Source organism: Trachurus trachurus, assembly GCF_905171665.1.
Source record: "Trachurus trachurus genome assembly, chromosome: 23".
Classification (NCBI taxonomy): domain Eukaryota; kingdom Metazoa; phylum Chordata; class Actinopteri; order Carangiformes; family Carangidae; genus Trachurus; species Trachurus trachurus.
The window spans coordinates 8,274,394-8,289,880 of record NC_139912.1 but is presented as its reverse complement, the minus strand read 5'-3'; the positions used below and the strand labels follow the sequence as shown (position 1 = coordinate 8,289,880).

Here is a 15,487-nt window from a genome sequence, read left to right as displayed (position 1 = left end):
CCTTTGTCCTTCCCTCTTTCCCCTTTTCCTTCCTTCTTTCCTTCCCTTCATCCTTTCCTTCCTTCCTTCCCTTTGTCCTTCCTTCTTTCCCTTCATCCTTCCTTCCTTCCCTTCGTCCTTCCTTCCCTCTATCTTTCCTTCCTTCCATCGTCCCCCCTTCCTCTTTCCTCCCATCTTTCCATTTGTCCTTTTCTCTTTCTTTCCTTCCTTCCTTCCTTCCTTCCTTCCTTCCTTCCTTCCTTCCTTCCTTCCTTCCTTCCTTCCTTCCTTCCTTCCTTCCTTCCTTCCCTTCTTCCTTCCTTGATCCAGGGCAACAGGAGGGTTAAGTAGTTCTGAGTAAATCTGTGTATTAGACAGAGCGAGAGTCTGTGTAATGTTACATACAGTGTACAGTTTAAGGTCCCTCTCTTCCTCCTCCTCTCAGCAGGAGTAGGTTCTCACCGTGGAGCTGTCCAGCCGCTGCACCGCAGACGGTCCGACTGTAGGGGGAGACAGCGAGACACACAGCTCTTTAGGCGTCAGTGTGGAGGAAGACGAGGTGGTCACACATCAGATGGACCCAGAGTGAGAGGCGGGGGGGGGGAGAAACCTTCCTCCACTCGGTTCCCACCCCAAACAGAACAATGCCACATGATGAGACGTCCTCACCGGTATGAGTGACATCACAAAAACACGTCTTCCACACAAACAGGAGGGGAGGGGGGACGGGGTAGTGTTGCCCTCAGAAGAGAAAGCCATGGATCACACACTCACACACACACACTCAAATGGAGGTTTAGTTTTGAGTGGACACCACCAGCAACGAGATTAGAGAGCAGTGTGGACGTCACAGACCGGGGGGAGGGGGGACAGGGAGGAAACACAGACGAGTGTGTCGGTGTCACTGGGAATGTCTCGTTAGAGGAGAACACTGGTGCAAAGCAGGAGGATGATCTGAGGTGGCGCATCACAACTTGTGTGGTGTAATCATCATCACAGACACAGTTGCTGATACGCTCTGCATCGCTTTAAAGGATAAATCTAGTTCAGTGGGTTTAATACTTGACTTTAGAAACAATTCAACATCCATTTACTCACTTATTCTGGAGCTGTCCGGTCTTAATCATCAAATTTAGCTGACACAGGACTGTTACTTCCTGTTACGGATGAATACGATTGGCCTACACTAATCATTTTTAGCTTAATCACAGATGTCATTAGTTAAATCAGTTTCACACAATTTGTATTGTTTCTTTTTGGTTGCCTGTCCTTTGACCACAGGTGATTGGTGATTAGAAGCATCAATCATAGAATTACTACTTTCTTCTTTGGATTATATAAAATTGATCACAGTCATGGAGCTGGTTCTACATCTATAACTCAACAATGATGATAAAACTCTGATCTATTCTACTGATGAACTCTGTGGCTGAGAGCTCCAGATCAAGTGAGTGAGTAGAGCTCAGCTAGAAATAGTCTTTGTAATTCTGGTTATGATAACTTTTGTTTAAATATATCAGAGATCTGGGAACGCGGCGACATCGGGGGACGACATCGCTGCAGAAGAGGCAAGAATAAAACGAGCAGTGAGACAATCACACAGACTGTAAACACTGGTTTTGGATCAGTCAAACTTAACGTCCATGTGCAGACAAGATTCTTGCAGACAACAGTAGTTAGTTTTATCTCCAAATAAAATCCCGTAGATAATTTGGCTCATCTGTTCGTCTTGTCTGACTGCTCGTGTGTTTTGCCCTGTCAGTCGATGTTGAAGCCGTGCTGCTGCGTTCCCACATCTCAGCAGTTATTAGCGCTTAATTTGAGTTCATTGTTATGAAATGATGCCCAAACTACAAAAATCAATAGTTGTGGTCATCTAGAGTGATCCTTTAAGAAAAGCCTGTTTGAGCCGGTGTCCTCTTTTAACAGCAGGGGAATCAGGAATGACACAAACTGTCAGTTTGAGTTCTCGAAACATCCAAGACATGACCTATGTAAACCTCCTGATTCAGGCCAACTTACATAGCACCGCTCAGCCACCTTTTTGTTTTGCTGCTTAAGTTTCTGCAACTTCAAGGGTCAAACCAGCAAGCATGGGTCCTAATCCATAACTTGACTCCCTAGCTTTGCACCAGCAGGGCGACTGGACACAATGACTATTTTGCAACTCTGCAAAACAACACCCTTGGAGTTTGATATCAGAGAGATTTGTAGAGTGGTAGAGTGAGAGAGAAGAAAAGGTGAGAGGGTGAGAGGCCACGGAGAAGAGGAGAGATACAGCAGGACAGAGACCATGTGAAGAGGAGGGAGTACAGGAAGAATATTAATAATAATAAACACGCAGGGCGAACAAGGCCCAGAGCCTTCATTGGGGCATATCTGACCTTGATACCAATCCAAATACATGTCGTCAGGACTGTCATCCAGCGCCTCATAGAGGACTGCAGAGCAGCCGTCACAGAGTCGGAGAGAACAAGAGACATGGTCACAAAACAGCACGGAGCAGCCACTCCTGCTCAGCTGTGCTTTTCCTCTCATCTACCTGCACAGCTGCTGGATTTAACCTTTGTGTTGCTGCTGCCTTTTGAAAAGCCACAATTCATGTACAACAAGATAACACACTGAGTAAAAAAAAAACAAAAATGAACAATGTGCCAGTATGTGTGTGTGAGCTGTGGAGTGGATGTGGAGGAGGAGGAGAGGCGGGCGCTCACCCTCGGGGGGCAGCCTCCGGGAGTGACCGGACGTTGCGGTGAGACGGAAACCAGCAGGGAGAGTCTCTGCTGATCCGGGCATCATACTGATACCGTGAACGTCTCGGGGCGGGAACTGCCTCCTCCACGACGGACCGCGGAAGTCTTTGTCGTCACACTGACAAACAGAGAGAGATTAAAATGTCATCTGCGTCACACACACACACACAGAAAGGTATCACCATCATCACCTGGCTGGGTTTCTTGGTAGATGTGACTCACTGTTGTTATTTCATCTATTCAGGTTTTGAACAGACTTTGCTTTTGTTTCATTATTGATTTTAACTGTTTACTTTCTACTTAAAAGGGATAGTTCAACATTTTGGCAAATTGGTCCATTGCCATAATCCCTATAGTTTGAGCAGTAGGTTCGTTACCTTTAATTGTCGGTGCAAGCTATTTTTAGAACGGCGGAGCAGAGCCGCAAGCTGCTCAGAGCTACGCTACGTTGTGACCTGCATATTCACCACGCTATGAGATAATAACGGAACAATACAAGACAGAGTTGTTTTCGGGGCAAATGCAGAGACTGCTTGCTGAAAAACTGCCCCCGATGGGAACGCGCATCAGCAGTTTTGCATGAATTTACCTCGAAAACAACTCTGTCTTGTATTGTTCCGTTATTATCTCATAGCGTGGTGAATATGCAGGTCACAACTTGTCCACCAGAGCGTTTTGGAGTTGTTGGATTGTGTATTTGATGAGTTTGATGAGGGAAACCAAAAAATCCCATCAGCCTCCATAGCGTAGCTCTGAGCTTGCACCGATAATTAAAGGTAACGAGCCTACTCCTAAAACTATAGGGATTATGGCAATGGGCCAGTTTGCCAAAATGTTGAACTATCCCTTTAAGTTAAATAAAAGTGAGATACTTGGAAATCTGGGTCACCACTGGAGGTGAGGAACAAACTTGGATTTCAGCATCTTCAACACTGGATCAGAATAATTCAGAGGAAAAAGGACGTACTGGCTCTAACAATGAATAAATGTATCATAATCACACACTTAAAAATAGATGAAAAATTGCTCAGGCTGGAAGATTTAAATATATAATTTATCCTGTCAATGTGAGCTAATAAATTATGTTCAGCCATCGTGAATTAATAAGGCTGGTGAACGTGTCACTGTTAAAAAAAACACAACACAATGACCGACCACTCGCTTTGTTTGTTGTGGCGTTTCACCCCACTGTGGTGTGAGGTCAGTGCTGCAGGTGATGCTCTCTGCTCACCTCATCCAGTCTCCTGTCAGTGCCCAGGGCCAGCAGATTATTGTACTCCCGCTCCAGAATCTGACGTGCCTGAGGACACAGGGGAGAGAGAGATGAAAAAAAAAAGAAAAACATGATTTTCATAACACCGGCTATTTTTAGCATCATGGAAACAGAAGCAGCTGATATATTACGTTATTCGCGCTGCATATCCATTTGAACCGAGTATAGATGAGCAGTGAAAATTCACACGGCAACGTGCCAGAGTGACAGTTGGCAAATCTGCATGTTCTGATTTTAGATTCCACCAGCTTTTGAGGGCTGACACCGACGTACCTCTATTTTTGGACAGGAGGCGGTGACAGATGATATTTCTGTCCATATTCAGCACCTTTTTAAATTTGACTGTTTAAATGCCAAAAAGGGAACTTCAAAATAAAAGATCATTCAGTGACATTTAGACCACAGGACGCTGCTGCTCCGGCCAAACCTTTATATTAGTCCCTCGGTCCAAATTTACTACAGTTTTCTTGCTGATGAAACTGTAGATGTGTTCTCTTACTGAAGGATTTGTGTGTGTGTGTGTGTACCGTACCTGAGTGTTTTGGTTGGGGATCTGGAGGAGCAGCGCCAGGCTGGTGTAGTCAAAGTTGTCGTCCAGGGCGACCAGAGCTCCGTGCACGCCGCTCTCCAGAAGGATGTTGGCGTAGTCCCTCAGGCCGATGCTCTGCACCCAGCGGATGACCCGCTCGTTACTCCACACCAACACGTCTGTAGACACAACAGTAATATATATTTATATCATATTTAGAAAGAAATTGTTTTATTTTTTATTCTGGGTTTATACTTGCCTCTCATTTCATGCTGACTGTGCTCCCTGCGTCTCTCCAGTTCTTTCCGGTCATAGTTCAGCTTCTTCAGACACATGATTCCATACTGTAAACTTGTTCTGGTGTCAGAAAAGAGCACATACAGTACATATCCAGAGTCATATGATGGGAAAACTTATCATCCATATTCTAACCTCTCTCTCAAAAAAAAAACTGCCAAACCACCGACAAAGCAGCTCTTCGTCACAATGAGGCAGGTGAGTTGAGTCCAGTACCTGTGGAAGCTGTCCACCATCTTGAGGTGCACCCTCAGGTCCTTCTTGGTGAGGTGGTCCAGCATGCGGGCGTCCACCAGGCACTCCATGAAGTAGCTGCGGTACTGAGGTAGTCCTAGACTGGGCAGCCACTCGTTCCCTATCCACTCGTGGTTCATGTCTCCGTAAGCTAGAGTCTGAGAGGAGACGCCAGTCTGTGAATGTTAGCCTTCATTCACGTTTGCATGTTTTTCACATCGGCTGCAAGATTGAATTCTCTCTTACCTGTGCCCAGCTTCCCTCGTCAGAATCTGACTTCTGATTGAAACATGAAAAAGAAAAGAGAAAATATCACCTGATGCACACAACGTCTCTCCGAAAATACAACTGACGAGCAATAAAATGCAAGAATTCATCTGGAATCCGTCTGAACAATTCTTTTATCAGCGCCTGTTTTGTTTGTCCCTCTCACAATTGTGTGCTTAAAACATCCAGCAACATGTTTTTGTTACTCAGCGTGGAGTTTGGTTGTAGTGCTCTTCAACATCTAAGAGAAAGCCAGAAAGAAGGAAGAAAGTTTCTCCCTCCCAGCCCCTCTGCTACATTTTTGACAAATCAAACAAACCACAGGCAGCTTTCAAGACACGGTAAAAGGTTTGTGAGAGCAACAGTTGAGCAAGTAAAGAGGAAAGAAAAGCTCAAACCTAAATGGCATGTGAATTAGTCTCCAGGGGGGGGAAAACTCTTTTACTCTCAGATGTAGCCTGCCCTGACAGTTCGGCTTTACTTTGGAGATGGGTTACTAATGGGCTAAAACTACCATCCTGAAGAAATGGAACCAAATTAGCTTTTAGCTTTGTAGTTCGTGCAGCCAGGGAGGAAGTAGAGTAAATTCTGCTGTATGTTGATTTCTGTAAGATGCAACAGCCTTTGGAGTCATGCTAGGAACTCACCGCTTGTGTTGCCTGAGCACCAAGGCTGCTGATGCTGATCTGCTGCAAAGAGATAGAGTTTGCAGGCTATTCACCAATGTTTCATTATGATTTTTTTTTGTTTATTAGTGACAGAAAGCATCACTTAAAGGAATAGTTCAACATTTTTGGCAAATTGGCCCATTGCCATAATCCCTGGCCTATAGTCATAGCAGTAGGTTCATTACCTTTAATTGTTGGTGCAAGCTATTTTTAGAACGGCTCTGACGGCTAATGGAATTTCTTGGTTTCCCCCATCAAACTCATCAAATACACAATCCAACAACTCCAAAACGCTCTGGTGGACAAGTTGTGACCTGCACATTCACCACGCTATGAGATAATAACGGAACCTTACGAGACAGAGTTGTTTTTGAGGTAAATTCATGCAAAACCGCTGATGCACATTCCCATCGGGGGCAGTTTTTGCAAGCAGTCTCTGCATTTCCCTCGAAAACCTCTCGTAACGCTCCGTTATTATCTCTTATTACACGGCTCTATTGGATGCTGCTCTCTGATTGGTCCAGAGCTGCGTTCTGCGGTCTGTTATTTCTGAATAATGACCGTCGTCAAGTATAACAGACCGTTGCTAGGGATGCCGCTCTGATCAGCGCAGCACAGAAAAGAGAAACTATGCAGGATATTTACCTTATATTTCATTTTTACCGTCATTAAACAGCTTCGGACTAATAGTGATGTTAGATAAACGACTTGTAACCTGTTACAAGTAGAGTGGAGGCTCCTTTACATCGCTACTGGAAACCAAACCTGCTGATCAGAGCCTCTGACCCGGTGTCACAGCTCTCCTCTCGTCTCGGTGGCACCGCGACTCCGCCACACAAACGCACCCCGTAAACAGTAAAGTCAATCTCTTGTTTATGACAGATACGACTACACACAATACACACATCGTAACACGTGTATGGCCATCTATCGATCCACTGATTGATTATCAAAGGCTTCAAATGCACGACCGGGAGGAGGCTCGGCAAAACAGCGGAAGTGACCGGTCTTGCAGATTCGCTAAATTATGCAATTTTAAATCAATGAAAGTCGTATTTTGATCAGAATTATGTTTCAAATTAATTTTTTCACTCGTAAACCGTGTAATAAGCGGGATAATGTATAGTTGGTCGGTTGTTATGGAGAAATAAACCCCTTCATGTTGAATGAAACCCCTCCGCTTCGCGTCGGGGTTCCATACAACCTGTCGGGGTTTATTTCTCCATAACAACCTCCGAACTATACATTATCCCTTACATAGCGTGGTGAATGTGCAGGTCACAACTTGTCCGTTTTGGAGTTGTTGGATTGTGTTTTTGATGCATTTGATGAGGGAATGTTGAACTATCCCTTTAAGTGCCACAGTCTCCACATAGCGTAGCTGCAAGATTGGTTCAAATATATATTCATAAACGCAACACAGGCAGTGTTTTCCCAGAGTGATTTGGATAAACATGATCACATGTGTGTCCCAACATCAGTTTCTCACCTTCATCACACGACTCAAACCTCACTGCACCAGAGCTTTTACAAGTTTACAAATTTCTACATGAGCAGTGCTAGTGCTGCATTCACATCCAGCCTCTTCAGGCTGACCCACTGATGCCAACCTGAGCTGAGCTTCAGGGGCCAGATGCACAAATGCATCATAAAATAAAAATAAAAAATTAAGCCCAGACATGTCATTTAACAAAACATAAAGCCAACAGCACAGAGGTTGCCTTCATTATCATAATTGTAAGTTTTGTCATTTACACAGCAATAACAGTTTTCACACATCATAAAGGGAAATTCACGATCAGTTAAATTACTCTTCTTTCCTCGTCTTCATTTTCTGTGCTAGTTAAGCTGGTGCTGCACGGGCACAAACTTCATTCATGTGTAGCTAAGTGTGGGAGAGGAAATGAGGCTCGTTCACTTTGCACCCAATTTCTCTTGGAGAGATATTTCTGGTTCTGTGTGTACACATAGTTTTAGTCTTTAATCTCCACAGTGTTTTATGCTTCTGGTCCCGAGTGTCTGCTGAGGTTTGAGTGGTGTTTTAGAAAGTGTCACAGGTGAAAAATCCTCCATCATGACCTTGTTGATGAACTGAGTCAAATTAATCTGAGTAAATTCTTGCTCAAAATGAGTGTTGATGAGGAAGTCGACAGATCAGGGGGGAGGTGAACTGACACGTGCCTTCTCCATCAGTCACCACCTTGTTCTCAATTCACTCCATTATATTTAATACTCTCTCATACACAATGACTGATAGAGAAAGTAAGGGTGGGGGTGGGGATGAAGGGCACGAGGGAGGACTGACCGTTTTGGAAGGAGCTGCCATGGTCTCCATCTCCTCATGGGTCACCCACACATTGCCTGACGGCTACAAGGGGGCGGGGCCCGAGAGACAGAGCAGCAGCAGCGGGGTTGGTAGTAGAGGTCCGGTAGGAGGGGCAAGCAGTGTTAAAGAAGAAGAGCAGCACCACTGTAAGCCAATAGTGTTATAGCATCACAGTCAGATGATGAACTGGCCCCCAGACCCGCCAGAGGGGGGGTCAAAGGGCAAACACAAGAGGACAAAAAACACAAACAGCACAGCACAGCACAGAAACGTCCCAACTTTGACACACAACACGTATAGAAATAAGAGACAGTCGGCATGCACAACGAGGAAGACTGAGTTTATTAGTAGCATCACCAACAACAGACACATGAACCCACATCACGCATCCCTCCCCATCTAGCCTACACTACAGAAAAAACACTTAGCTCTAGTGGTAGCCAGCCATGCCATCTTAGCAAACTATTGATTCATCTGTTAAGGATTTTCTTGATAATTCAATTATTATAAACCAAAAAATTGAAATTTTAGGTGTGTGTATGTTGTTGTTTTTTCAAAAGTTTACAGTTTGACACAAAGTGCAAAAAACATCCCAAGGCACCCTGTAGGATTGGTGAAAAAATTTAAATGCCTTTATTTTACATCACAGTCAGTTTAAAGATCATAGCCAACATGTTGCAACCATCAACACTGGTCAAACAGGTCAAACTGTAAACTTTTGAATTCAATTATTATGTCTTAAACTAAACCAAAACATGCCCAGTCTACCATGGATGTGAATGCAGCAGTATGGTGGGCACAGAATTTAAATATTAAGACTCAATATCTCGAGGTTATCTGCACGGCTGCGACACATTAGAGGTAAGTGATCGGCATGAATAAACCTTTAAATGTTCATTTTGTTATAATTTATGTCTACATTCTGTAGCTGCAGTGATAGTTCTGCAGGTACAGCAGCAGGTCACTTCATCACGAACGGTATGAAGACTCAGAAGTGGGCGGCATGTTTTAGTGGGAATCCAGTTTTAAGAGTGAATGTAAAATGGCTGATCCCTCTTAAGCGCCCGACTCCTTCTCAATTTTCTTCTCCACAACTGTGTTTACAAGGTCAGTTAACCTCCTCTGTTAAATGTGTGTGTGTGGGGGGCTTTTAACTAAGTGTGACCACAGGCAGAAAAGCCCTTCACAGTCGGTTGTGTGTTTGGGTGGGGAAGGGGTTGTGACCGGACATGCTCCGTAATGAAAACTTCATGATGTGTAGAAGTGGAGTCAATCGGTAGAAGAGAGGGTGTGAGCACAAACTTATTGGCTGGTGAGTTATGACGACAAGATGCGCAGTATGTATATAAAAAAAGGTAATAATAAACATTCTCAGCCAGGTTTTATACAGCAGCACAACTTCTCATGTCTGTGTGATGTAGGTATGGTCTGCACTGTTTGGTCCTTGCTCTGCAGCACAAACAGTCGCTACAGAGTCCTTAGAGACCATATGCAATTACCATGACAACAGGGAGCTATGAAAGCGACTGTGGTGTGAAATAACCGGAGAGCCAAATTACAGCAAACACACATACACTCACACGCTGCTGCTGCTGCTAGTGCTTGTTTTACAAGCCAGGTCTTCACCGACTCCCACTGTAATATTCACTTATCACCGAGACTGGAGGAGTTCAAATTGAGATAAAGTGATGTACCGTATGTATTGAGAGAAAAAAAAAGAAGAAAAAAAAAAAACACTGACAAATGACTCCGGGGGTGATTATGTTGTAACGTTTGTTGTGCCGTTTGTCGTCAACCACCTACAAACATGTCACCCGTGTGTGGAGGAGTGAGCAGCAGCAGCAGAGAGGGAGCTCAGTCATAGAAACATTTGTCAGAGCTGCGTTAGAGAGAGAAATTGTGTCACGCAGTGCTTTTATTAAACATTACACATCGGTTAGCTTAGCTTAGCATACTGACAGGAAAGAGGAAAACAGCTAGCGTGGCTCTGTCAAAGGGAAACACCACCCACATACCGTAGCAGTAGACCGAAAGCAAACTAGTGAACACTTTTTTTTCACTTTTCTGTTTATTTTTTTAGCATCAGTTAACTCTGATACTTTTCACCTTGTGTCTGCTTTCTGTGAAGATTTATCTTTTGTTTGTTCATGCGACTCAGAGTGCAAGTTCTAATATATCTTTAAGTCAGACACTGAATATCCGTCTCTGTCTTCATAAAGGTTGATCGACTGCGGACACACCAGGGACAGTGATAAATCATCTCTGGACTTTACTGTTCTATCCCAGACAAAGTCACACATATTGTCTTTTTTTTTTTAAAGATATATGAGAACGTTATAAAACAAAAAGTGATTTTTAGAGAAAGGTGGTAGGAGAGAAACCTTACACAGAACCAGGTGAGCAGTTTTCCCTCTTTATGCTAAGCTTAGCTAGTTAGCTGCTAGCTATTTCTTCTCTTTAATTATTGGTGGGGAAAAAAGGAAATTTCCCAAAATGTATTTTCCTTGAAAGATTCAAATTGTAAATCTGGGTTTGAAAAACCAAAAATAACTGTGAGACTACTTCTCCCTCCACATCAGCTCTGCTTCCAGATAATGTTTGTAGGTCTGAAACCCTCCCGGTTCTCTGAAGGACTCACGGTTCTGGAGGTGGGTGGAGCCGAGGGGCTGGTGAGGGAGACCATTTCCTGGATGGCCAGGCGGAGTTTGAGCCGGTGCAGAGGGTTGCTGATGCCGATCTCCCTCTGGATCTCGGTGTCGGAGAGGGCCGACATGATGGCGCCGCTCTTCACGTTGGCACGGCACGCCGCCACATACCACGCCGGCATCCCCAGCCACAGCTGTACCACACACACAGAAAATTGTTGAGTTTAGTGAAGCTGTAAACCAGAGCTGGACTGATTTACCAACTCATTCTTGGCTTTAAACCACTTGTTATTTCATGGTTTTATTTTAATCACTATCCTGAATTTCTGCAGAGAATTTAGTCTCTTGGTAACATGCTGTTTCACAGGATTTTCCATCTTGCAATAAATATAATTTGGCAGGAAATGGTGAAATCTTGTTATTTGGCTTAAAAATAGTCAGATATAACAGCATGTAATGTTAGCTCCAAAAAAAATATAACTATCAGTCCCAATAATCCCATTTGACTCTTTCATAATTGGAACACTGTGGTGAGGGATTAGTGGGGTCATAAAGTGGCTCGAGGATGCACATCCTGTACTAACCATTAGGGGGCAGCAGTTTGCTTTTTCCAACAAGTTCAGTTACATCACAGATAGTAAAACGTATTTGATTTATAATCACTGCTTTAGATGCTAAATATTAATACTCATTATTGGAAATAAGGTCATAGCCTTATAAATTACTCATAATGGAATTAAGCAATAATGTGAAAAGGCTGTAATAGCTGTACATCAAAGGGTGTTTTGATCAGGCAGGAATGTCACAAGACAAATAGCATTCATCTTTGAGAGGACGGCTGATGTTCATGCATGGGTTAATTAGACTGATTTAATTCACTTGGTGTTTTATGCAATAATCTACATGTTATTTAAATAAATCAGCAAGAATCTCTTGTGAGTTGAAACGGTTAATAAGTCTCAGTGATCGTTTTTACCTCCAGCCAGGCTACAACTGTGGGGCCATCCCATTGGGCGAAAGGTAAACCCTTTCTCCTGGCTTCCTCCAATAGCTCGTGTCTGAGGGCAGGGACAGAGGAGAGCCAGTGTGAACACATAATAATAAACACTCTTGCACAATTTACTCACAGACAATACCATACCCTCTCCTTCACTCTCTCACATCCTCATTTCTGCACACTGCTTTTCACAAACCACCTCCTGTTAACAGTGTTGTCCCTGTGTGGGTTTGTGTGTGTGTGTGCGTAGTAAAATGAGAGACACACCAGTTTAGTCTGTACACAAAATGTTTTAAAGGGCATGTTTTTATCATTCATCTCTGGATTGCCAGGGGACAAGGACACAACTGTAGCTACACTCAGAGACACACACTCACAAACAACAGGCTTTGCAATACTAATCCTGTGAGGGCATTGATCCCAATGTTAACATTTTCCTTCAATATTCCTAATGTTAAATTTACTGTTGGCAGACTGTAGGAGGAAAACCTCAGATATAAATCTTATTTCACTGAAATTTTGAGAAAGTTTAAGTCCTTGGCCAGAGAGGAAGTCGCTGTCAGACAGTTATAAGACAGGCTGTGGCTACCTGGTTCACATGCAAACATTAGTAGAATACAGTATATACTAAAGAGTTAACATTAGTGCTGCTGAATGAAATTTAATACTGAAATCTCAACAGTTCTTCTGGACTGCCATTAAACAGCTGTCAATGCTAGTGCCAGCTAAGTAGCAATAGAAAAACTTATGAAACAAAAAGCTCATTTAATGGTAAAATTGCATTCATTACCATGAAGCACTTGGCAAAACAAGCCTAAAAGAAACAAAGTTTTGTCCAATTACAGCTGCGGTTTGATGGAGGAGCCAGAGCAAAATAACAAAATGTAGCCTATGTACCCAAAACTCCGTGGTCAGTTTCTACCACTTCTTATTTGGCACAAGGTCAAAATATTCCTGAGCAGACTTGAGGTTTTCTATCTGTGTGCAGACTGAAAATGTCTAAACATCTTCACGGAAATAACACATTTATAGGATGTGCATCCTTGGCTGAGGTACTGTGTGTCCTCTTAGAATAGCTAATTTAGCACAGCTGACCAGCTCCCAGAATTAATTTGGCATTGGAGGTTGTTGTTTTTCTTTAATCCAAGCAATTATTGAATCATAAAATATAGCAATTTTGAATTTAACAGCTTATTAAATACTCACGTCCACACTACTGCATTTTAGTTTTAAAAAACGGACACACAAACGTAAGAATGCGTCAACTTATGCCCGACAGCAGCGCAGGGTTTTTAAAAATGGCGACGGAAGAATGCTTCAACGTTGCGACCGAAAAAAAAAGATCACAAAAGTACTGACCGGAATGGCAAAACGAGCATCAAAGGTTTGGATGAGTGAACGACAATGTGTAGAAGGGCCAACTTTACATTAATCCCAGGTCGAAAGGTCGAATAAAAAATAGCAAATCACGCGCCCCCGTCTGTTCATTTCCATTTCAGCAAGTTGGCAAACTCACCAGATGTGAAATCAACACGAACAATGAAATACGCGTTTTAATGACATTGCTGTCCTTGTTGTTCAAATAAATTCCACATTTTGCCTAAACTGTTGCCCCATGGATGTATAGATCAATGCTGGAGCAACCGGTTCGTGCATGCGCAGAGCACATGAACAGTTAAAGGTTTTCAGGGTTTGAGATGAACAGACTGCTATTGTTAAAACTTAAACTTAACTACTTTAACCTACTTAAATGTGTGGACTTTTCTTTCATTTTATTTTATGATTAGTGTCAGTGTCATCTTTTCAAGCTCAAAACTGCATCTCATGGACCGAATAGATGCTCCGGGTCAGTTGTGTACAGAGCCGTTTTGTGTTGTGTGTTATGAATCCTCCCACACTTGAGGAAGCTCACACAACTCATAAACAGCCTGACAAATTGAGGACAAACTCGTACTCACACCCCCACACACACACACAAAACAAAAAAAGAACAATGCACTTCTTTTTCTATTTAGTGAACACATTTCATAACAAAAAAAAACTCTGAATCAACAACCCATTCCCTGAGTATGTTGTCAAAGAATTGACAAATGGAAAAGAGTGGGCTTTGTCATAACATGATACATGTAGCACTCTCAGCATTGAGGGCGTCAGTGCAGTGAAAAGTGCACTCAAAAACACAGCTTACATGGCACACAAAAGCCTACAGAGGAAATGTGTTCATCCATATAACGCAACCAGGTACATTCACTGTCTTATCTATCCAGCACATGGGGGGGGAAGATAGCTCATGTTTTTATGTTCAGGTCAGGTCTAATGCATGGAGGAAATACATCCACTGAACATAGCTGGGGGAAAAGGGAAGTAAGGAAACAGTTATGAAGAAATCATACAAACAAAAAGAACATTTGACATTCCCATAACCAGATATTGCAGCTGGTTATTTCACACAAATAGATAGAGACACATATAAAAAGGAGAGGAAGACATTCCAGGTAGAAAAAGTAGGCCCCAGTTTTTAGCGGCGGCACATTCTCTGTCCAGCCATGGATGCAGCTGCCATTGAACTGTAAGAAGGGGGGAAGAAACGTCTTCAGATGGTAAATGAAAAAGAGAGAAAGAAACAAAAAAGAAAAAGAAAGAAAGCAGTGGTGCTGTTAACAGCCATGAAGGATAGATAGAGAGATATATACGTAGATAAAGAGACGTCAGCTTTTGGCACTGGTCGTTCAGGAGAGGACGGATGGCGGACAGACAGGAGAAGGTGATGGCAAGACAGGGCATTATGGCTGAGAGACAATGGTCATATCCAGGAGCTCAGTTATACATCCTCACAACTTACCCGCTTTTGTTAGAGTCAGAGGATGATGAGAGGGAGAGGAAGGGTAAGAGAGTAGAGAGTAAGAGAGCAGGAGAAGAGAGAGAAAGAGAAAGAAAGAGAGAGAGAGAGCGACGGGGAGACAAAAGTACACAAATGTTAATGAGTTAAATAGGCAATAACGGCTCTAAACAAAGACACGCGCTCTCCGTCTTTCTCCACACAAGCACACGCACTCGCATCCACACACATATAACTCACAATGGAGGGCATTCGTTTACAGGAGCATCTGTAGATCAGTCAAAAAAAAACAAATGTTGTCTTCTACAATGCAGTCCTGACCACATCTCGTGCAGCAGAGGAAATGAGAAATGCACTGAAACACAGCAAGACCCCCTCCATGGCCTTACATTCAAATGCTCAGTTACATTCAGATACTCGTCGTAACCTCTTGAAGGAAAAAATAAAAAAAAACACACCAAAAATGAGACCACAGCGGTACTGATCGATCAAGATGCTGAAATGGAAATAGTGCAGGCAGCTTAATGGCATGCAGTGTGGAGGAGGAGTAGGAGGAGGAGGAGGAGGAGGCGCCAAGATGCAAGGTGGTGGTGAGGCCTTAAAGTCCCGGACACTGCTATGAAGAAGTCGGTGCGGTGGAAGAGAAACAACACATTTGTCAACATACAAACGAACAATAC

The 15,487-nt window shown here is 43.2% G+C and overlaps 1 protein-coding gene across 1 annotated transcript in view; it reads right to left on the bottom strand.

Moving 5' to 3' along the window:
* Window positions 1–420: 420 nt before the first annotated feature.
* ppfia2 (PTPRF interacting protein alpha 2) overlaps window positions 421–15,487 on the bottom strand; it is a gene marked incomplete at both ends in the record, with an annotated part of 158,105 nt that continues 143,038 nt past the window's right edge. Inside the window, 11 exons of the mRNA XM_083999270.1 lie at window positions 421–479; window positions 2,364–2,420; window positions 2,694–2,850; window positions 3,964–4,032; window positions 4,538–4,713; window positions 4,794–4,891; window positions 5,048–5,241; window positions 5,312–5,337; window positions 8,302–8,368; window positions 10,965–11,165; window positions 11,948–12,029. Of these exons, the coding sequence (XP_083855396.1) occupies window positions 421–479; window positions 2,364–2,420; window positions 2,694–2,850; window positions 3,964–4,032; window positions 4,538–4,713; window positions 4,794–4,891; window positions 5,048–5,241; window positions 5,312–5,337; window positions 8,302–8,368; window positions 10,965–11,165; window positions 11,948–12,029 (1,186 nt within the window). The remainder of the gene's footprint in view (window positions 480–2,363; window positions 2,421–2,693; window positions 2,851–3,963; window positions 4,033–4,537; window positions 4,714–4,793; window positions 4,892–5,047; window positions 5,242–5,311; window positions 5,338–8,301; window positions 8,369–10,964; window positions 11,166–11,947; window positions 12,030–15,487) is intronic.